At 40.5% G+C, this 24,196-nt stretch overlaps 1 protein-coding gene across 1 annotated transcript in view; it reads right to left on the bottom strand.

Annotated features, from left to right (window-relative positions):
• The window catches only part of DNAH3 (dynein axonemal heavy chain 3), a 176,080-nt gene that overhangs the window by 62,684 nt on the left and 89,200 nt on the right, over positions 1 to 24,196 (bottom strand). The window contains exons 34-42 of the mRNA XM_059154472.1: positions 22,719 to 22,810; positions 21,163 to 21,382; positions 20,458 to 20,592; positions 18,989 to 19,100; positions 17,020 to 17,261; positions 13,614 to 13,714; positions 11,157 to 11,262; positions 8,607 to 8,736; positions 5,694 to 5,939 (exon numbers count right to left, since the gene is read on the bottom strand). Coding sequence (XP_059010455.1) covers positions 5,694 to 5,939; positions 8,607 to 8,736; positions 11,157 to 11,262; positions 13,614 to 13,714; positions 17,020 to 17,261; positions 18,989 to 19,100; positions 20,458 to 20,592; positions 21,163 to 21,382; positions 22,719 to 22,810 — 1,384 coding nt within the window. The remainder of the gene's footprint in view (positions 1 to 5,693; positions 5,940 to 8,606; positions 8,737 to 11,156; positions 11,263 to 13,613; positions 13,715 to 17,019; positions 17,262 to 18,988; positions 19,101 to 20,457; positions 20,593 to 21,162; positions 21,383 to 22,718; positions 22,811 to 24,196) is intronic.

Raw genomic sequence — 24,196 nt, 5'->3', positions numbered from 1 at the left:
AAAAATAAACAAAACCAAAAGCTGTTTCTTTGAAAAGATTAACAAAATTGACAAACTTCCAGCCAGGCCAACCAAGGAAAAAAGAGAGAAGACACAAATTACTAATATCAGAAACAAAAGAGGAACCAACAGGACTGACACCAGGGACATTACGAAGAAAAAAAAGGCATATTAGGAACAACTCTATGACCACAAATTTGATAACTTAGATGAAATAAAACAATTCTTCAAAAGATATGATGTGCCAAAACTCATATAAGTAGAAGTAGATAATTTGAATAGAATGGTCTCTATTTAAGAAAATGAATCAATAACTAATAATCTTCCAAAAGAGAAAGCATCAGACCCAGATGATGAATTCTACTAAGCATTTAAGAAAAAGAAATTATACCAATTTCCAAAAATCTTCTCCAGAAAATAAAAGCATATTTACTTTATGAGGTCAGCATAACCTTGATCCCGAAACCAAAAGAAAGGAAGACTATACACAGTATCTCTCATCAAAACAGATGCAAAAATCCTTAACAAAATACTGGCAAATCAAATCCAACAATATATTTAAAAAAATACACACTAGGGGCGCCTGGGTGGCTCAGTGGGTTAGAGCCTCTGCCTTCGGCTTGGGTAATGATCCCAGGGTCCTGGGATGGAGCCCCATGTCGGGCTCTCTGCTCGGCAGGGAGCCTGCTTCTCTGTCTCTCTCTGCCTGCCTCTCTCCCTACTTGTGATCTCTGTCTGTCAAATAAATAAATAACATTAAAAAAATACATACTACAACCAAGCAGGATTTATTCTAGTTATGTAAGGCACAAAATCAATTAACATAATCCATTACAGAAATAGGCTAAAGAAGAAAAATCACAAGACCATATCAATAGATTCAGAAAAAAACATTCGACAAAAGCCAATACCCATGCATGACAAAAACTCTCAGTGAACTAGGAATAGAGGGGAACTTCCTGAACCTGATAAAGAATATCAGCCAAACACCTACAGCTAACACTTAGTGTTAGGAACTAGATACTCAGGAACTAGATAAGGATGCCCCCTCTCATCACTCCTATTTAATATCATACAGGAAGTCCTCTCTTAAGCAATTAGATTTTTTTTTTTTAAAAAGGCAATAAAAAGATTGGGAAGGAAGAAATTAAACTGTGCTTGCTGATGGTATGATTATCCATTCAGGAAATCCCAACAGAATCAACCAAACACTACTACTGGAACTTGAAAGTGATTATAGCAAAATTGAAAGATGTGAATAACAACTCCCCAAAGAAGATATACAGGTGGGAAAAAGAATATGAAAAGATGCCCATGGGGCATCTGGCTGGCTCACTCAGTGGAATGTGCAACTCTTGATCTCAAGATTATAAATTTGAGGCCTACATTTGGTATAGGGATTATGTTAAAATAAAAAATATTTTAAAAAAAAGATGCTCAGCACTGTATGTCTTTAGGGAATTGCAAGTTAAAACAAGATACCACTACACACCTATTAGAATGGCTAAAATCCAAAACCAGTAACACTAAATGCTAAGGCAGATGTAGATAAACAACAACAGAAACTCCCATTCTTTGCCGGTCAGGATGCGAAATGGCACCATCACTTTGGTATATATATTTGACAGTTTCTTACAAAGCTAAACACAGGCTCACCATATGATGCAGTAATCATGCTCCTAGGTATGTACCAGATGAAGTGAAAACTTAGATCCACATAAAAAACCTTTATATGAATGTTTATACCAGCTTCATTTTAAATTTCCCCCAATTGGAATAAGACAAAATGACCTTTAATAGATGAATGGATAAAAAGCTATACAATGGATTATTATTCAGCGAAATAAGCTATCAAGGCACACAAAGAGGTAAAAGGTCTTAAATGCATATGCCTAAGCTAATCTGAAAGGACTACACACTCTATGATATCAACTATGTCACATCCTGAAAAGGGTGAAACCATACAGAGAGGAAATCCATCAGTGGTTGCCAGGAGTTAAGGGGGAGGAGGGATGATAGGTGGAGATAAGGGATTTCTAGGGCCATGTTAAACTCTTCTGTCATGGTGAATAGATGATAATGATAAAGTATACAACACAAAGAGCGAAAATGTAAAATATGGACTTTAGTTAAATAATAATTTATCAATATTGGTTCACCAGTTTTAACAAGTGTACCACACTAATGAGAGATATTAATGACAGGGAAATTGGAAGAGAGGGGTGGTTTGGGAAAGGGAGATGTGGGAACTCTGTACTTTATGCTCATTTTTTTCTAAAAACCTAAAACTGCTCTAAAATTAAAGTCTATTGAAGTATTTTTTTTTACGGGGCGCCTGGGTGGCTCAGTGGGTTAAGCCTCTGCCTTCGGCTCAGGTCATGAGCTCAGGGTGCTGGGATCAAGCCCCGCATTGGGGTCTCTGCTCAGCAGGGAGTCTGCTTCCCGCCCTTCTCTCTCTGCCTGCCTCTTTGCCTACTTGTGATCTCTCTCTCTGTCAAATAAATAAATAAAATCTTTTAAAAATATATTTTTTTTTACAAAAAGAAAAAAGTTAAAATGAAATAGCATTTTCACATTTCAAATTGCCCAGGATTTTGAAAAAATGGTAACACTCAGGCACAGGGGAAATTTAGCAATCAAATCTTAAAATTTTATTGATCCTTGATTTGGCTATTTTATTTCTAAGAAATTATCCTAAGAAAATAATCATGGGTTAAGCAAGTAGGTAGCCACCAGAAGACTGTTCATCACAGTGTTGTTAATGATAGCAAAAACTAGAAAATAATGAAAACAAGAGCAGAACAATCTCATGTTTGAGAAAATAAATCTAAAGGTACATATATGTCTAAATGGGAAATGTCTGAGGATCGTTATCCAAATGTTAATGGTGGTTGTATTTTTAAAAACATATATCTTTTTTATTATATGATCTATTCATTTTTTTCTAAAAAATCAAGAATGCATTTCACACTTAGGATAGCTATAATAAGAAGCAAAACAAAACAATACATGACAATGTGGAGAAATCGGAATTCTTACGCATTGCTGGTGGAAATGTAAAATGGTACAACCACTATGTAAAACACTGTGGCAATTCCTCACAAACTTAAATACAGAATTACCTAATGATCCCTAAATTCCACTTTTGAGCATAGAGCCAAAAGAAATGAAAGCAAGAGACTTGAACAAATATTTGTACGCCATGTTTATAGCAGCATTATTCACAATAGCCAAAAGGTGAGAGCAACTCAAGTGTCCATCGACAGATGAACAGAGAAATAAAATGTGGTATATACACAGAATGGAATATTATTCAGCCTTAAGAAGGAAGGAAATTCTGAATGTTACAGCACGGATGAACTCTGAAGATATTACAACGTGAAATAAACTTGTCAAAGAAGAACAGCTACTATATGATTCTACTTACACGAGGTAACTAGAGTAGTCAAATTTATAGAGACTGAAAGTAGAATAGTTGTTGCCAGGGGGATAGAGGAAGGGGAAAATGTGGAGATGGTGTTCACTGAAAATGAATTTTTAGTCTGTGAAGATGAAACAATTTCTGGAGATAAATGGTGGTGATAATTGCACAACAGTGTATAACATCGCTGAACTGTACACTTAAAAATGGTTTTTTTAAAAAAGATTTTGTTTATTTGACAGAGAGGTTTTTTTTTTAAGATTTTTTAAAAAGTTTATTTGACAGGGGCGCCTGGGTGGCTCAGTGGTTAAAGCCTCTGCCTTCGGCGTGGGTCATGATCTCGGGGTCCTGGGATCGAGTCCCGCGTCAGGTTCTCTGCTCAGTGGGGAGCCTGCCTTCTCCTCCTGTCTCTCTCTGCCTGCCTCTCTGCCTACTTGTGATCTGTCTGTCAAATAAAAAAAAAATTTATTTGACAAAGAGAGAGCACAAGTAAGCAGAGCGGCAGGCAGTGGGAGAGGGAGAAGCAGGCTCCCTGCTGAGCAGAGAGCCTGATGCGGGGCTTGATCCCAGACCCCTGGAATCATGACCTGAGCCAAAGGCAGCTGCTTAACCGACTGAGCCACCCAGGCGTCTTTAAAGTGGTAAATGTTTACGTTATGCAGATTTTAGCACAATAAAAAATAATCTTCTAAACCAAAGAACAAGTAAAAGACAAAGGAAAAAGTGGAGGATGAGTGTAAAAGACAAAAGAAAAAAAAAAAGGGGCACCTGGGTGGCACAGACAGTTGGGCGTCTGACTCCTGGTGGCAGCTCAGGTCATGATCTCAGAGTTATGAGACCAAGCCTCGCTCTGGCTCCATGCTCAGTGCAGTCTGCTTGGATTTCTTTCTCCCCCTCCCTCAGTGCCACACCCCGGCCTCTGCTCTCTCTCTCAAATAAAGAAAATAAATAAATCTTTTAAAAAAGAAAGAAAAAAGAATGAATGTACTAGTATCTAAATAAAGGCCCAGGGCTTCTATGCAGTTTATCTGACAGATGACTATATCGCATGAAGTGTGCCACTTACGCCGAAGAAAGATTGTGTAGAGAGGTGGTGATGCCTACTTATTCACTCGTTTATTATGATTATTATGTAAAGTTTTAAAAATAAATACTGAAAACACCATACAGAAAACATTTGTATACCCTCGCCTAGATTTTACCATTAGTTTTCACTTGTTTTTGTTTTTGTTTTGTTTTGTTTTAGTTTTCACTTGTTTTATCATATACCTGTTTACCCCTCTATCCACCAATAAGCCATCTTATTTTTGGGGACAGGTTTCAAAGTAAATTGTATACATCTATACACTTCCTCATAAGTTTGAGCATTTATATAATTTACTGTTCAATATTTGTTTACATTTTTTCTTGATATAAAATTTACAATGAAATGCACAAATCTTAAGTGTATATTCACTGAATGTTGACAAATGCAAATATCTAGTGTAAAACAAATACCTCTCCATATATCACTCCAGAAGTTATTTCATGGCCCTTTATATACTATTTAATAATCACAAAAAGTAAAGCTATTTGGAAAGCATTTATAGTATGATGCCCTTTTTAGTACAGAAATATAGAATAAGCTGGAAGAAAAATTATAAAAAGTGATTATTTCTGGGTAACTGGATTATCATTGGTTTTTATTTTCTGCAATTTCCTTCTCTGTATTTTCTATATTGGTGAAAAGGAAAAAAAAAAACAATTAAAGCTACTTAAAAGAAAAAAAATCTTTTGACCTTTTAGTAAATGATGGCACACATGGAAAACTTAGTCATTAAAGTGATCATTTTGAAGAAAATGTATATGGCAAAAATGGAAACATTTCAATATGATTTTAGGTTACAATGACAAATTATAACAGATATTAATGTCATAATCACCATGATATGATGAAGGTAAACACATAGAACAGAACTAGAAGGGAATAAGAAAAAACATAAGTTATCCTGGGGCCTGTTTGAGTGATGGAATTATGGGTAATTTTTGAAAAAAGGGTTTTTCAACTTTTCTGAATGAAAATAATAGTTAAAACATCCCATAAGACCCTGATTTCAGGATCACCCATCTCTTATATATGTGGGTCAGCTCTGAAGACCTGAACCCTACCAGGCAAACTATAAAATCTCCCCCTGCCTTTGTGATGCCCTTACTTGTGCCAAATGTTTTGGTTGGATTTGGAACCATATGATCCAAATTATTAGAGCAAGACAAATCAAACAGGTACTGTTACCTCTTTCTGGAAATATGTTGTTTTTGGTGAGTTTGACGCTTTTGGGCCTTGGATTGTTATCATCCATACCCATGATCAGGTTCCGGAAAAACAGATCAAATTTCTTTCTGCTGTCCGCATTGATGGTGCCTGCCACGGTCCACACCAAGGCAAAGAGGAAGAGACCTTGCAGCCAGAGAAAGATCTGTTGACTTGTCAGGCCTTCATGTAATTCTCTTTCCTCCTCATCTATTTTCTTGATTTCATCTAAAAGCAAAGAAAAAGGAACCTCAGGAGAAGCTGCATGTACCTGCTTATATACAGATCTCAACGCTGTAAACTGGGTGGTCCTTCCTGCGAGGGCTCTGGGGAGGGGACTGAGAGTGGCTGAGTGGCCATCACCTGCCAGATCAAAATTTATCCACATATATTTTTTCTTAGTTTTTAATAATTTTTCTATTTTTTTCCCTATTTTTTAAGTAGGCTCCAAGCCCAATTTAGGGCTTGAATTCATGACTCTGAGATCAAAACCTGAGCTGAAATCAAGAGTCAGACGCTTAGTCAACTGAGCCACCCAGGTGTCCCTTTTCTTATTTTTATTTTTTATGTATTTTATATTTAAACATATGTTGATATATTTTGTATATTTGTACATATATTATAATGTTTTTGTATTTGTGAAAGGACATGGGAACCAACCTGAAGGAGCTCTCAATGGCTGAAGACATTTGAGGAACAAAATAATTACAGAATTGGATTATAACCCATAGAATAAAATAAACATCCGTGAGCCCATACTTTAATCAGTAAATAACTGAATTAACAAATAGGGAAGAACAGTCTTTCTTACAGAAGAATTCTAATTAGTAAATGTAAAAGGAATACACATAGAAATGGAAAATAAACATTAGGCAAATGCCACTGTTCTAACTGTGGTAGGCAAAGCTCACCAATGGATGTTAAAATCTGTGGGTAAAAATTTGAGGAGAAATAGGATATTTGCATACTTTTAAATTATTTTCCCCCAAATACTTATTAATTATGAGGGGATATAAGAGAATTACAGTGGAGAAATGTGGCTCTGGCCAAAGCGAACTTGGACAAAGAGCCTTCACCAGTTATGAGATCTATCTTCACGTACCCCCAATCATGCACCGAGAAGAATGCATCACCACTTTTGTGATATTCTTACTAAATATGCATAACCCTAATCTAATTATGAGAAAACATGAGGTAAATTTAAATTGAGAGACATACTATGAAATAACTGGCCAGTATTTATCAAGTGACAAAGTTATAAAAGACTAGGAAAGGGGCACCCAGCTGGTTCAGTCCATGAAGCATGTGATCTTGATCTCAGGGTCATGAGGCCCCATGGGGGTAGAGTCAAAAAAAAAAAAAAAAAAGAGAGGAAAAAAAGAAAAGACAAGGAATGGCTGAAGAACTGTCACAGATTAGAAGAGATGAATAAGATGCAACAATTAAAAAAAAAAATGTGACCCCCGGAACAGAAAAAGAACATTTGAGGAAAAATTGGTGAAATTCAAATAAAGTCTGTGGTATAGTTAATAGTATATATTATCAATGTTAATTTTCTTATTCTGATCATTGTGCCTTAGTTATATAAGATGTTAATGTTAAAAAAGGCTAGGTGAAGAGCTATGTGACTCAATATAGTCTTTTAGCAATTTTTTTTTGCAAGGCTAAAAATGTTATTTATTATTCCTTATCTCAAGGCCTTGTTGATCATAGTTACCATGCTCTTGCATTTTAGCACTGACAGAATAAAAGTTAGGGCTCTGAAATTAGGTACGTGTGCATTCAAACCCAGTCCCCAGTATTTAGTAGTTGTGTGTCTTTCAGCACTCCCGTTAAGGACTCATGGCTATATATTTGGTAAGGCAAGAGATTAGGTCACTCAGTGTTGGGGACAATGAGTCCGTTATTTCATGAGATGCCTTCTTTCCTGGAGGAGATACTACACAAGGACAGGAAACAGAGCTTGAGAAAATACTCAAAATTTACAACTAATGAAGCAAATATCTGGCACCATATAAAGTTAGTGTGCTTTTGAAAAAATTGCGTGTAATTCCTATAATTTTAACTTCAGAAAAATCACATAATATTTAGCCAAAGAAAGTCTCCATTCAACTGTTCACCATGTTGTATTTTTTTTTTTTTATCTGCACCTGTAATGCTTTTGGAAGAAATGAGCTGAGAAAATGTCCATGTAACAGGAGTTGTAGGAAGATCCACCTTGAATTTGAATTATGTGCCATCTTGAGCAAGAAATGGCACCCAATAAAAAGTTCTCCAAGTTGACACATCTTTGGTCATTTTCTACAGAATTCAACAAAATTTGATTTATGTGAGATCATTACAGAGAACTTCTCTAGGTCCGTTAAACAAATGGTCCATGATTTATTGTACTTCTCATGTCTGAAAGAAGGGTCCTTAGTTTTGTATACTGCTATGATCAGTTCTCTTAAGAGTGTAACCATGCTACTCCATTTTTTGTCAGTTTCTTTAGCATGGGAAAATTCGCAGTCTCATTTTTTGGGGGGATCCTTTTTTGCTCAGACACATTCTCATGTATCATCTAAATTCATTTCCCTCCAGGATATTTTAGTTAGGCAAAGAGGGATAGAAACTGTTATTCCCTTTGTGTGGATGAGGAACCTAACATGAGAAAGGATGCAGTAAAGTGCATAAAAATACCCAAGAAATCAATCCAAGATTAAGGGTAAAGCCAAAACCCATGGACTCTTTCCACTAAACTTTTCTATCTAAACTCCAAATGCTTGCTTGTTCTAGACTAAAATTCTGGTCTCATTGTGACCCATGGAGGTGGGGGGAATCGAAGGAATGGGAACAGAAGGAATATCCCGCACCTACCCACCTTCATTTGGCTTAAGAATTGTAGGTAGCACGTACCAAACAGGGAGGAATACAGTCTCATCATTGAGAAGACAAGGTGGATAGGAGATGTTTGGACCACAAATTTACACTGAAGGCGAATAAATTCCAGGCAGGGCTGGACAAGCCACATGAACATGTCATTGACCTGAAGGTAGAAATGAAATTTGAAGAGATGTTATAAAAAAAAAAAAAAATGAGTTTAAGACTAAGGGCTGGGTACACCTCTGGAAGGCTGGAGTTGCTGGTAAGGTTGCTAGTTATTTTTGAGTGTCGGTATATCGGGGGAAAGACAAGGGGCACGGAGGCCTCTGACTCTGACTCCCATAGGCCATGCCCATCCCTTCCATTTCACTGCCCAGAGCTGGATATTCAGAGAGGCTTGGAGCTACTGTGGGTTAGCTACAAGATGCACAAAAAATTTTAGGGCCCAGACTGAGTATCTGACTTGCTTGTACAAAAATCCTTAGGAATTCCAAAAGATTTTCCAATGACTCTTGTGCATTTTTGAGGCTGGACTCCTGTATAAAGTGGCCACAGGAAGGGCAGAGCTAAGTTCAGGGCTCATTTTCAGTAATTCTCTGTATGTACTTACTTGGGGGTATAATGATTCTTGTCTCTGCTCCCTTCCCCAGCTACTCTTTTTAGAAAAAAATTCCTTCTTTCTCCTCTTATTTGAGGGTTTTTTTTTTTTTTTCATTTTTGTTATACCATATTTGTGGCTGTCACTGAAAATTATCTTAAGTCATGTTTTTGGAAATAGGCAGGTCATCACTAAATAAATACATGAATAGATGTGTATATATGTGGATGTATATCTGTATTATAAATAGACACATTAATGTGTATGTAAATACACATGTGTACATGGATATGGTATATGCATCCAGCCAACAAATATTTATTGAGCATCTGCTAACTGCAGTGTTGTAGGTGCTGAGGATAAACAACTGACAAGATAGATAAGGTCCCTCCTACCCTTGTAGAGATTACTGAGGGGCCAGGGAGGCAAGTAACTAAACAAGCAAGGAAATAAATAAGATACTTACAAGTCATGTCAAGTACTAGCAGGAAACAAAGGTTTTACAATGGGGAGTAACAGGAAGGGTTTAATATGGGGGTCAGGGAAGGCTTCTTAGAGGAGGAGGCCTTTATGTTGAGACCTGGATGATGAAGGTGAATCATCCCTCACACGATAAAACAGGAAACATTTTCAGGAAGAGTAAGAAAAGGTGCAAAAGCCTTGAGGTGATGAAACCTGGGGTCTTCCAGGAATGGAACAAAACACAAGGGCTGCAGGGTAATGAGCTGAGGAAGAAGGTAGGAGATGAGGTTGGAAAGGTGAGCAGGGCCAGATGCCAGCCTCAGATGCCCTGATAAGAAGTTAGACTTTAAGGGGCACCTGGGTGGCACAGGTGGGTGGCATCTGGCTCTTGATTTTGGCTAGGGTTATGATCTGAGGATTGTGGGATGAAGCCCTCCGTCAGAGTCTGCCTCTTTCTTTCTCTCCCTCTGCCTCTCTTGAGAGAGAGCGAGAGAGAGAGCGTGCACAAGCTGGGGGGAGGAGAAAAGTGGGAGAAGCAGACTGTCCACTGACCAAGGAGCCCGACACAGGGCTCGACCCCAGAACCCTGGGATTATGGCCTGAGCTGAAGGCAGACACGTAACTGACTGAGCCACCCAGGAGTCCCTCAAATAAAATCTTAAAAAAAAAAAAAAAAAACACAAACTTAGACTTTGAGCTAAGGACACCGAGGAGTCCCTGAAGGGTTCCGGTGCAGGTGCATAGATGTCTCTGGATGTGCATATAAATGTATGTGATTATACTCACTGTAGATGCATATAAATGGGACAGGAACAGGGCCTTCCTACATAGCTCACCAGAGTGCTTCTGCAGTGGGAAGAGAACCCAACTTATCCTTTCTTGGCTTCTTCAATGGGAAACCTTCCTAAGGAACTTTATTTACTAACACAGGGAGGACAAGAGGCACCAAAAGCCTGAGTTCTCCCTTCCTGCTTCTCTAGTCTGAGATTGTGCTCAGGTACTCACCTAACCTGAATGTTCACCCCTCTTTTAGGAAGGGAAGAAGGGGGCAGAAACTCTTAGTACTTGTAATACAACTTTTCTAAACCGGTGCCAGCTCCGCAGCAATGGGAGGCATGAAGCTGAGGTCACCAGGATGGGGAGTGGCAGTACGGAGCAGAAGACAGCTCCTTCTAATTTGGCCTACCTCTAGAGCAGCTTCTAGAGACATTTCCACAAGTAGGGCAATGGGGAAAGGTGTGCCATTCCATCCAACACGTCGAATGTTGCTCAAGCATCAGAATTCTCCACTGGGGAGACAGGGAGGGACGGAGAAGGTAGAAGGAGAAATTGACCATACTATCCCATTCCTGCCACAGGGAGGAGAAAGCTGGAAAAATGTCAGGCAGCCAGGAAGGATGATAACTAGAGACAGGCAGGGAATTCCTTGCCCCTGCTTGCATCCTGGAATTAGGAAGGTGAATTAGGAATGAGGAGTATGGAGACAGAGAGGGAGGGGAAGGAGAGGAACATGATGGTCTCACCAGTTCCTTGTGCTCCTCAGTGAGGCTAGCAGGCAGGGTGTCCATGTAGGAGTCCTTCAAGGGCTTCCAGCCTAGTTGATGGGGCTCCATGTAGATCATCCCACACCTGGCAGGCACAAAGAAAGGACCAGCTCGGTCCACACCCGAGTTCCCAAGCACACAGGGGTGAGGTAAATGGAAGCAGTCCTGCTAAGGGAAGGGGCTGGAGTCTGGGTTGGGGCACAGACCCTCACCAGTTCCACTCCAAAGGGAAGTTGCCCAAATTTCGTTCGGAAAGGATGGAGACCAGTGATAACAGCTGGGGCTTGGGAGTTAGAGAGACTTGGATTTAAATCCCAGCCCTAGATTCTACTATCAGAGTACCCTTGGGCAAGGTTTCTTTACTGTCCCTGAAAGTCTACGTCCTTGTCATAAATCAAGAAATATAAAAAACACATAGTTCAGGGTGCCTGGGTGCCTCAGTCATTAGGCATCTGCCTTTGGCTGAGGTCGTGATCCCAGTGTCCTGGAATCAAGTCCTACATCAGGCTCCTTGCTCAGCGGGGAGCCTGCTTCTCCCACTCCTACTCCCCCTCTTGTGTCCCTCCCCCCTCTGTGTCAGATAAATAAAATCTTTAAAAACAAAACAAAACAGAACAGAAAAAAAATGTATAGTTCATAAGGCTATTGTAGTGGTTACATACGAAAATGCCAGTAAATAATTCAGCACCATTTCTAGGACATAGAAAACTCTTAATCCATAGAAATTATTAACATTACCATTAGCATGTACTGATATTTTACGTAGTACATTTTTTCCCCCATTCTGTTACATCTAGGTGTTCTCTTGTTTGTTACTAATATGGCTGCTATTCATTGAGTACCTACTGCATGTCAAGCACTATGCTAAGTCCTAATGGCCTTTATCTCTTAATATTCTTCTTAATGGTCTCATTTTTAGATATGAGGAGTGTGTGGCTCAGAGAGGCTGAGAGCCTTGGAAGAGGTAACATAGCTAGATAATGGCAATGGCCAGAGTGGGAGTCCAAGTTGGTCTAACTTGCCAATATTCTTTCTACTCCTTGACATTGCTTTTTGGAATGTGGACTGATTTTTACTTTTTTTAGGAACTTCAGGTGCACAGGATTAGATTAATGATCATCCTTGGCATACCATCATTAGCCCATGTATGGCCTTTCTTAGCTAATTGTTTTCAATAATGTAGTGAGTGCCCATAAACTCACCTCCCAGACAGAAGCCAGGATCTTGACAATAACCTTCATCTAATCCTGATGGTCTCCCTTATCCTATACCCCTGGCTTTCCCCACAGGGGAAACAGTTACCTTGGATAACACAGTTATCTTGGATCTCATGGTTACCCGTCTCTTGATTTCTTTCTTTCTTACATAGTTTTATAACATTTCTATATGTTCCTAAAATGTATATGCATTTATTTTAGTTGTTTTTAGAGGTTTAAAGGGAGACACTATGTTGTATGTAATATTGTGGGCTTACTTAATATATAATATTGCTGAGATTTTATACTTAACATATTTAATAAGATTTATCCATAGAGTCCTATGTCAATACAACTCATTTATTTTGAGTGATATATAAATATTACAATTTGCTACAGAACACTCATTCAAAGGGGTATATGCACCCCTATGTTTATTGCAGCATTATTTACAATAGCCATATCATGGAAGCAACTTACAGATAAATGGATAACGAATGTGATATATCTATACAATGGAATATTACTCTGCCATGAAAAGAACGAAATCCTGCCATTTGCAACAACATGGATAGAGCTAGAGAATATTACACTAATATTAGTGAATATTACACTAATAGAGAAAGACAAAGACAATATGATTTCACTCATATGTGGAATTTAAGAAACAAATGAGCAAAGGAAAAAAGAAAATGCAAGAGAGAGGCAAATCAAGAAACAAACTCTTAACTATAGAGAACAAAGTGATGCTTACCAGAGGGGAGGTTGGTGAGGGATGGCTAAGATAGGTGATGGGGATTAGAGAGTAAGCTTACTGTGATGAAAATAAAATAGAATAAAATAAAATATAAAAAAACACAATTTTTGACTGTATTACACATGAATTCACTCCTGTTAATGGGCATTTAGGTTGTTTCCCAGTGTTTGTTATTGTTAAGTATGCCACTCGGGAAATTCTCATATAGGAATTTTGTTGTAGGTGAGCAAAAATTTCTTAGAAGAATTGCTGGTCATGAGGCATGTGAAGTTTCAATCTTAGGAAATAATGTTTGATTCCTTTCTGAAGTGCTTGCCTGATTTTAGACTTCTACCAGCACTGTGGACTGCAGACTGCTTTTAGGATAAATTGTGGGGACAACAAATATTGTAGGTGATCTGCTAGGGCTTAATCACATTTGTGGGTTTTTGGGTTCAGTGAGGGCACATGTTCCCTCAGGGTGCCAGGGCAAGACCGACTAACCTGCTCACAGTGGCCGGAGAGGCCTGCTCCAAGTCTGCTGGCTCAAAGATCAGACTCATCTTGGGGCTCATCTGGATAATCTCTCCACTCATTAAACACAGCTGAAAGCGCAAAGCAGAGGTGGGGAGGTCAGGCAAAGTGGTTAAATTCCATCCCCAAGTGAAAGGCCTCAGTGCAGACAGAGAAGGTTCAAATTCATTCAACAAATATTTCTTGAGCACCAACTATGCGTCAGGGGCAGGTGCGGGGAATCAAGCAGACAAAAATCCCTGTGCTCTTGGGATTTACAGTCTGCTGGGAAGAAACAGATGACAGATGATAAACAAAACATACAGCATATAAAATGATGAAAGTGCTTTGGAGACAAATTAAATAGAAGAGGAGGCTGGAGAATGTTCAGCCAGGGTTGGGTGAGTTGTGATTTTAAATAGGGGGGTTTGGCAGGCACTTGGATGGTTGAGTCAGTTCAGTGTCTGACTCTTTCTCTCTTTCTCTTTTTAAAGATTTTATTTGAGAGGGAGACAGACAGAGATAGCAAGAGAGAGCCTGAGTGGGAAGGAGAGACAGTAGTAGACCCACTGAGCAGGGAGCCCAATGTGGGGCTGAGCCACCCAGATGACCCAAGCACCTGGCTCTTGACTTCAGCTCAGGTCATGATCTCCACGCTGGGCAGGCAGCCTGCTTGGGATTCTCTCTTTCCCTCTGCACCTCCCAAACCTGCTCAAACATGCATGCTCTCTAAAAAAAAAAAAAAAAAAAAAAATCCAAAAAACCAAAAAAATGAAAAAGAAAAACCACCACCAAAAAAAAAAAAGAACCTCCCCACAAAATTAAAATAAATAAATAGGGAGGTCAGAGAGTCACTGAATTGCAGCCTTAGATGGAAGATCAAGGTTATCAGACTATGGCAAGTCTCAAGGTTCTTACTCAGTTTTTCACATAGAACTTAACTGCACACCTTCTTCCTGTTTTATTTGCTGGTTTCCCATGAGAGACTCCTTCTGGAACCTGTCATGGACTAACGCAGGCCTAGAAGGACAAAAATATCTCCACAAATCCTTTCTGCAATGGAAAGAAAGGCCACCAAAAGTCCTAGCGTTTAGTAAGTATGTCCCGATAGAAAGTAGTGCAAACACGTGGGGCAGCCTCAGTGTATGTACAAAATTAGTGGTACTGCTTTCCATTTGACAACATGGGTTCTAGTGAGATGGTTAAGACATAGGGTTGCTTGAAGCTTTAGTCTTTCAGGGGCAAAGAGAAAACCTCATCATTCCCTGCTGCTCACCCAAAGATGCGCTTAAAAATTCCCTTGTACATTACCCAGCCTACATAAAACACTCCTGGAAACAGGCCACTACATGTGTCTCCAGGAAGGTCATAGCTCTTATGGGGCTGATACCACCAGCAGTGTCAACTCTGAATATCAAGAAAAGTAAAAGACACCCATATCTCTGATAGTAGTTTGATTTACACCCATGGAAGAGAAGAGTCATCAGGAAATTCCCTGATCATGACTCTTTACACTTTTTTTTTTTTTAAAGATTTTATTTATTTATTTGACAGACAGAGATCACAAGTAGTCAGAGAGGCAGGAAGAGAGAGGAAGGGAAAGCAGGCTCCCTGCTGAGCAGAGAGCCCGATGTGGGGCTTGATCCCAGGACCCTGAGATCATGACCTGAGCTGAAGGCAGAGGCTTTAACCCACTGAGCCACCGAGGCACCCCATGACTCTTTATACTTATCTCAAGACCAACAAGTACATTTGTACAATTAGTTTATATAACATAGCCTAGATCATGTAATAAAACCTTTGTATTTCTATGTTATGTAATCAAAATCACGCATGTGATTTTGGATAATTAGGTCTTCCATTGTTGAGCATGACTCACTCATAGTCCTGTGAAATTTTAATGCAGTAGGAAAGTATATTTTGATTTGATAATCATGTATATTCAGTATAGAAACTCTTCCTTAAAATGGTGACAAATTTTATTTTATTTTAGCCTACAGTAAGATAATGCTTGTCCTATGCCGAGTGCCATTGGAAGCAGCTTGCGAATATTAACTTATCTCATCTTCCTGATTAACACTATTGTCCCCATTTTACAGATGATGAACCTTACTCAGTTTCTCTTACTCTACTCTCACTCAGTTTTTCACATAGAACTTAACTGTGCACCTTCTTCCTGTTTTATTTGCTTGTTTCCCGTGAGAGACTCCTTCTGGAATCCGTCATGGACTAGTGCAGGCCTAGAAGGACAAAGACATCTCCACAAATCCTTCTGGAATGGAAGGAAAGTCCATCAGAAGTCCTAGTCTTTAGTAGGTATGTCCCTATAGAAAGTGGTGCAAATACATGGGGGCACATAGCTTGCCTGGGTTCATTTCAGCTGGCAAGTGGCAGTGTAGGGGTTGAACCAGGCTGTTGGGTTGGGGGTCCAAGCTCTTTAGGCACTATGCTTATGGTGGCAGAATGTTTTTTCCAAAGACTGCTGCAGTGATAGCTTCCATCCCATGTGTGCTTCTGCCAAGTGGCCTTGCCCTCCTCCATCAAGACGTGGAGCCTCTCTCCCACTCCCTTGAATGTGGGCAGCCCCTGTGACTTCTTGGACTCATGGAATTGAGAAAAAGTGAGGCTATGCTCGTTCCAAGCACAGCTCTCAATTTCCTGCAAGCTGTCACTTCCTGGCTTTTGGAAAAGTTAACCACCATGGAAGAAGTGGACTACTCCAAGATCACTAAGTGAGATACCCCAGCCAACTGGAAAGGCCTGGAGGATGATACTATCTGAGGAGAAAGAGACAGACAGAGATATGCCAATGAGGAATGAGCCCTCAGGCACCGAGGGAGGAAGCCCCCTTGGGTGTGGATCCTGCGCCATGGCTGCCCTCACTGATATCACAATGATTAGCTTAATTGGGTGAACCCAATTAAGCCCTTCCAAAGTTTATAATCCATAATATCATCAACAGAGTAAATGGTTGTCTTAAGTCCCTAAGGACACAGAAATGGATAACCAACATCCATTTCATATATCAGGCACTATGTATATGCTACTTGGTTAATTGCCAATACCCCTGTTTTATTACTACCTTTTTACAAATGAGATAATTGAGGTTCAGAGAAGTTAGTAACTTGCCCAATACAACAGCTCAATACAAGAGCTAGTGGTCCAATAAGATGCCAATACCAAGGCTTTTAACCATGATGCAAACTTATCCCTAAACACACATAGCTTACCCACTACAAGTACAAATGGAAGCATAACTCATAAGCTGTTACCTTCTTGTGGGGCATTTATTTGTTGTTTAATAAATGTATGTATTATATAGTTTTGGTTAATTACTCACTTGAATAAGAGGATTTATACCTTACCTATGTAAAATTGATAGGAGATTCAGTAGTACCTTTTTATTGTCATCCAGAACTGTATTCATATTTTCGATCCAAACAGCATCTACTGGCCCGTCAAATATAATCCATTTGCGTTCATCAGATACTGAAGACGCTTGCTCCCGGAAAGTATTGGCAAGGATACCATCTGTCCATTCATGGCTCACTTGGTCAAAGCACCCATAGAGCTGCCCCATGGTGATGGCCTTGGGGTTGATGATCTCATACTCTACAGCAAATTCGTCCATCTGTTTGGCTGGGCAAGAAAGTCCAAAATGAGTTACAAAGGCTCTATTGAGACCAGAACATTAAATAAGAGATAAAGTCACCTCGAAGACCAGCCAACCTTCATGAATATGTCCTCCAAGGAGAGTCCTTATAAAATTCGTACTCAGTCCTTACAAAGATTACGATACCTGGGTGGGCAATGACTTAAATTGTTAGGTTCTTTTGCCCATTAGTTTTTCATCATATTTTCTTCTGAGTCTCATTTCAAACAGGGCAAATGTGCTGGTCAGATCCAAAGAAATCTGCCTGAGCCTAAATGAACTCAAGCAGTAATGGAGAGAGGTCCATGCTACCAGGTGTCTTTAAGTACCTGGCTCTCACAGCTACCCTAAGAAACTTGGCTTTGACTTGTGATGAGGAAACAGCTAACATTTAAAAGATTCTGGAAAATACTGGTTACTTTTCCTCTATCTGAAGGACTGAAGTAAAGCCCTGAAACCTCTTTAGCTGTTCGGCAAGTGGCCCGAGACATTCACACTATTGTCATCCAGAACTATATTCGTATTTTTGATCCAACACAGGCTGATAGGTGGCACAGGCTGATAGGTAGCACATTTGGTGCATATGGTAACAGACCCCAAAATAACCAGACTTTTTAATGATCCTTCAAAGTAAGGAAAAGGTGGAGTGCCTGGGCCATGAATTAAAGAAAGAGCCATTTCTGCAGAATCTTAAGGCAAAACCAATGGGGTAGCCTCTTTTCTCTGTTTAATTTCCTAAACTGAGTTCAAATGACCAGAATATTAAGTTTGAAATGCCCTAATTAGTTACTAGGGCCAAGTTAGTCTCCAAAACAAAAAACTGTAAAAATTCAACAGTAAATCAACAAATATTATTAGAAAAAACATGTTAAGATGAAGTATAAGAAGGGAATGTTGAAAGAGAAGGTATTGTTTTTCAAAACCACAGGCTTGTGGGGCACCTGGCTGGCACAGTTGGTTGAGCATCTGAGCATCTTGGTTTCAACTTGGTTTCAACTCAGGTCCTGATCTCAAGGTCTTGAGACGTTAGCATTAGGCTCAAGATCTCAAGGTCTTGAGATATTAGCATTAGGCTCAGCGCCGAGCCTGCTTGGGGTTCTCTCTCTCACTTTCACTCTCTAAAATCAATCAATCAATCAATCAATCTTAAGAACAAACAAAACGAACGAACAAACAAACAAACAAACACCACAGGCTTGCTTTTTATAAAAGAAAAAAGCCCCAAAATTGTTTCTCTGGCAATACACGTAGCTTCCATTTGTTGAGCAGGAACTATGCCAGGTTATTTTCCCACATAATCTCATTTAATTCTCACAAAAATCCCATTTCACAGATGGGAAAACAGAGGCTAAGAGAGATTTAGTTATTTGTCCAAGTTCAAAGAAACCATGCAGTATTGGCTTTCAGAAGAATCTGGTCAGGACAGTGGCAGGAGTTTCTCATAGGAAAGTCTTTGGAGAAGCCACTATTCAGCATTTGAGAAATTCAAGAAAATTCCTCCACTTAATGACATGCACATAAAATCCCTGTTAGAAGCTCCCCCACCCCCCACCTTTATTTTCTGCCTGCAGACATCTGTATGCCAGGTTCTATTTCTGGCTCCGACGTCACAATCCAGGGATGGCAGGACTAACAGTCTGGCATTATCTCCACGGAGCCAGCCAACCTACTGGGGACTCCTGTGCTCCTCAGAAGCCAGGGATGTGAGATTTACCTTCATATAAATCATCCAAAGCTGCAGCCAACACTTTATAAGCACAGGTCTTGCCACCCATGGGGTCTCCAACAATCATAAAGCCATGTCTTACCAGCATCATCTCATAGATCTGGAAGAAGACATCATTTCAAGCAGTTAATCCTTGCAGACCTCCCAGAAGTGAAGCTAGTCAGAAGTCAGTGGTGAATAAGGGACAGTCACTTCTACATCTGATGATCTATAGTTTAAATATCTTTTGGATAGGGGCACCTGGATGGGTCAGTTGGCTAAGTGTCTGACTCCTGATTTTTGGCTCAGGTCAGGATCACAGGGTTGTGAGTTTGAGGCCTGCGTCTGACCCTTTGCTAGGCTTGAAGACTGCCTAAGATTCTCTCCCTCTGCTCCTCTCCCCTCACTTGCAGGTGCTCTCTCTAAAATCAATCAATCAATCAGTATCTTTTGGATAAATAAGTATATGTGTATTTTCATATTATTTCAGAAATGGGAACTCCTATTTGCTCTGTACCTACCAATATGCTAAGTAAGCATCAAGTGACTTACCAAATTATTTCATTTAATCCACTCAGGTATCATTAACCACCTTCTAGGGGTGGGAATACTGAGCCCGAGAGAGGTTAAGTAACTTGTCTGTGCTCCTCAGTGGTGAAGCCTGGATTTGGACACATGGCTGTCTGACTTTACTGCCTCTAATTTTTTCATTAAGCCATTTCTATTTGCTTTTAAAGGGGAAAAGGAAACAGTGGTAATTTTAGCAAATTGCGCTTAAATTGGAAACTTCCTTTTTTGATGCCTAAATGCCATTCTGACTTGATTAGAACTCTCAGCAGGTAGAAGGTATTTTCTAAGCTAGGCCCCATGCTGTCAAATATAAATGATCTTCCCTGTTACTAGTTCCGGGGTGGTCATGCGACTCTACCAGCACAGTTCAAAGCTAATCTTGAGACCTATGCTGAAGCTATTTGGAGAGCTATGCTCTTCTTCCTTCTGGGCTTGAACCTGGGACAGTCAAAGACTGAGCCTACTGGGGACCCAACCAAGAATGAAGTTGTAAATTAGAGAGCCCAGAAATGAAGAGAAAGGTTCTCGGATCCTGCTGTGTCTAAGGTCAAATTACACCTGGGTTTTCAAGTTAGGTAAGTGAACAGATTCCCTTCTGTTGACTAAGGTGGTTTGAGTTGGGTTTGTATCACTGGAAACTGATAAAGTCCTAACTAGTTCAAGCCCAATGCCTCCAAAGGTTTCGTTTCATACCTAAATTAAAAAAAAAAAAAGAATCCCAAGGGAGATGGTCAGAGGAAAAACAGTGAATTTCAACTCCAGCTCGTGGAAGTGAGACCTGAAGGCACCTCCCACTGTAACCAGGCACTTCTGATTGCCATCATTGAGTTCAATCTATCATAATTCCAATTCCTGATCTCTGTATATAGTCCAACAGGTGCATCCCTATAGGGATGCAGGGAACAAACCTGGATAATTTTCCCAATAAACCAAGGTACTGGTTGGAGTTTCATCTTTTTGATGTTCTCATTCAGCACTTCTATAAAAACTTCATAGTCTGGCTTTGGGAGAACAACTCCAGGAAACAAGTCTGATATAATCCCCTGTTAATAAGAATTCGAGAGAAGGTGGAAAGGATTAATTGTCAGAGGTATGACCTCAACATTTTCTGAAAATGAGATTTACAGATGGCAGAAATCTTTGTAAAATTCCAAACCTCATTTTTCTATGCCAAAACTCATCCACAATTACAAAGTCCAACACTATTTGTAAGACATGATTTCCATCCCAAATAAATTTACAAGGTGGCAAAGATTTAATAAGTCTGTATTATCTACCAATTAATGTACTAGGAATGAATAAGATAGTCATGATGTCTGTATTTATGGAGCTCCCACCTGATTAGGAAGAGAGACATTAAAATAATTACAAAAGAAAACTATATTTGGTTAAAACAAAAACTTAACCAAACCCAACAGCAGATGTTATTCTATCAGTGATCATTTTTAGTGAAATCAGAAACTAGCCAGGGATAGTGCTATCACTATGATCAAACATTTGGGAGAGGGTATCTGTTGGTGGGGTTGCTGGCTGGAGATGGAGAGGGTGCCAGAGACACAGTTCATCTTCAGAAAATGAGTCTCAGGACTTGGTCGAGGTCCCAAAGCCCTCACCTGAAACAGAGGGACATCTTGAGCCAAGAACTTGGCCAAGTTGACATCAAGCAAGGCCCGAAGCAACAGGACACTCTCATCCTCTTCAGGATACTTGAGCTTCAGGTTGCCAGCAGCAGTGAGCACAGACTTGACTGCCCTCATGCCATAGTCATAGTGATGCTGTGAAGACAGCTGCTCTGAGCACAGGCGGTAGGTCGCGACAATCTTCTGGGCAAGACTAGGAGGGCAGAGACACCACTGCAGACCACCAAAGAGCACCAGCTTCTGGCCTGCAGACATTCCCAACATCCCGTTGCCCTGTCCCTTCAGGAATCAGGCTTGCTCATGGACTTGATGGAGAAGCCCTATCATCTGAAGTCCTTTTAATAGTTACCATGATGAGATAAGGAAGCATTCTGACTCTTTCAAGGTTAGGAGGAAAAGAGCAAGCACACACATATATGTATAAAATCTACCACAGAAGAAATGATGTGTGTAATACTTCTCTGAGTATATGAACGTGAATGTACAAGTACACACACACACACACACACACATACACACACACACACACACACACACACACATTTTGGAAGAAACATCAAACTACTAACAATGTTAACCCCCAGAGTGTGGGACTCAAGGTTGCTGAGTAGAAACTCCCTTTATTCACGTCTGTGACATGACATTTTTTTTTCCATGTTCATGCTTTACTTTTTTTTTTTTTATTTAAAGATTTTATTTATTCATTTGACAGGCAAAGATCACAAGCAGGCAGAGAAGCAGGCAGAGAGAGAGAGGAGGAAGCAGGCTCCCTGCTGAGCAGAGAGCCCGACGCGGGGCTCGATCCCAGGACCCTGGGACCATGACCTGAGCCGAAGGCAGAGGCTTTAACCCACTGAGCCACCCAGGTGCCCCCATGCTTTACTTTTTGAAGCCAGTAAATGTTATGATGATAACAATGTTAATTCTAAATTATACTAAAATTTTCCTATACAACATTGGAATAATTTCATGTTTTAAAGTCTTGCTCTAAGCAGTGTGTGTGTGTGTGTGTGTGTGTGTGTGTGTGTGTGTAGTAGGGGCTGGGATAGAAAGGATAATTTCTTTAAGAGAAGTCCAAGTATGGGGCGCCTGGGTGGCTCAGTGGGTTAAAGCCTCTGTCTTTGGCTTGGGTCGTGATTCCAGGGTCCTGGATCGAGCTCTACATCAAGTTCTCTGCTAGGCAGGAAGCCTGCTTCCTCCTCTCTCTCTGACTACCTCTCTGCCTACTTGTGATCTATGTCTGTCAAATAAAAAAATAAAATCTTAAAAAAAGCTATTAAAAAAAAAAGAGAAGTCCAAGTATACATAAAGAGAGAGGAGGACCTTTCTTGGGAATCTGGGCTATTTCTTGGCCAGGAATGGGGTCAGAACAAAAGCCAGGGCTATGTACTTTCAGATCAACTAGGGAATGGAAGTCCATTTCTCAAGTTTCTCTCTTTTCTTCCATTGGGCAACCTACCTTAAATCCAACACACAGAAGGCACTCTTTCAGATCCTTTAGAATCTACTAGAAAGCCAATGTAACATACCTTCTAGAGTCCAGAAACCCCATGGAGTAGAGGGAGATTTCCCCAATGAGGGCATAATCTGGCACCATCATGGCTACCGTCCGGAATAAGGCCTAGAAAAGAAACAGCGATTGAGAACCTGAACACATTCAGTGAGCAATGGGTGGCGGTATGTCTACAGATGCAAAGAGAAGCAGCATGGTTGTTCAGGCCACTCCAGTAAAATAAAGGAAGGGAAAGTGGGAGGAGAAGCCAATGCAGAGGGACTACCTGTGGTTGGAGAGATCCACTGTTCAGCCAACTTCCCTACTGATGCTGGCTAGGTACTTATCCTCACACCAGGTCCCTCAATGGTTATGTGGAAGGCCGTAGGTACTGGTATTCTAACAACACCTATGCCAAAGGAGCATCCTCCAACCATCAGACCCTTCCTGGGTCCAACAGGGACATGGGAAGTCAGTTAGGAATGCAGGACCAATACGTATCTGAAGAATCTTGAAGTCAGATCTTGATTCGCATCATGACTCTGCTACCTAGTGGCTGTGGGGTAGTAATGTAACCCCTCCAGTTATTTCATCTCAAATGGGCCAGCAACCGTACCATTCTCATGAGAACAAATGATATCATATAAGTGAAGTGTTTAGAACAGTGTGTGGCAAACCGTGAGAGATCAATAAACATCAGCTATTGATATTACCTTAGATCTTAGAGGAGAAGTCAAGCAGTTAGTTAGAGGTAGAGCCAGGGCTAGAACCCAGGCTCCCTGACACCACCCCCTGGTGCTTTCTGCTATACCACACTATCTCAAGAAAGCTACTTAGGCAGACCTAACAGGCTTGTTGGCTGGGAGGCTGTGTGGGTGCAGGGGGTAGTGAGTCACAACAGTTGAGTGATAAAAAGAACTGCGGGTCCAAATTCTACTTTGGTACTCACTGGCCTATGCTGGCCTAGAGGGGAGGAGCCATTCCTAAGACCCCCCCTGACCCTTTTCCATCTGGAGGGTGGATGCATTTCTGTCAGGTTAAGTACTAATGTGGGTTTGGCTACGTCTCTCTTGTGTCTTTGGTTCAATAGGATAGAGCGATGTCTTAGAAGAAAATCCATAAAGAAGCAGGCCTGGAAGTCTCTCTCTGGTACCTCTTTTCATGCGGTGGGGTTGCTAGGGTCTCTTCCCAAGGGAGGAGATCAAGCCATCTTGTACTTTGGGGTTTTTCCTCCCATGAGAGCAGCAGGCTAAGGTCATCACAGCCTATTCCCTTGAACATGGCCTTGGTGACTCTCTCTTCCCTTCAGAAGTGCCGTCCTTCTCCACTAGCAGCAGGACCAAGGCCTATTGCAATGCTATAACTCGGGCCAGCTAAGCAGTAGGCACTGGAGACATACATGCTTCCTCATCATCTCTGCAGTTGGTTGAAACAGCCTGCTTTGGTATGGACACCACCTCGGCTTAATTGTAGTAATAAAGGGGAGCTCCACGTGGTTCAGCCTAGGGGTTTTTT

This window comes from Mustela lutreola, chromosome 17 (genome assembly GCF_030435805.1).
Source record: "Mustela lutreola isolate mMusLut2 chromosome 17, mMusLut2.pri, whole genome shotgun sequence".
Lineage (NCBI taxonomy): Eukaryota > Metazoa > Chordata > Mammalia > Carnivora > Mustelidae > Mustela > Mustela lutreola.
This window is presented reverse-complemented; position numbering and strand designations above follow the sequence as displayed.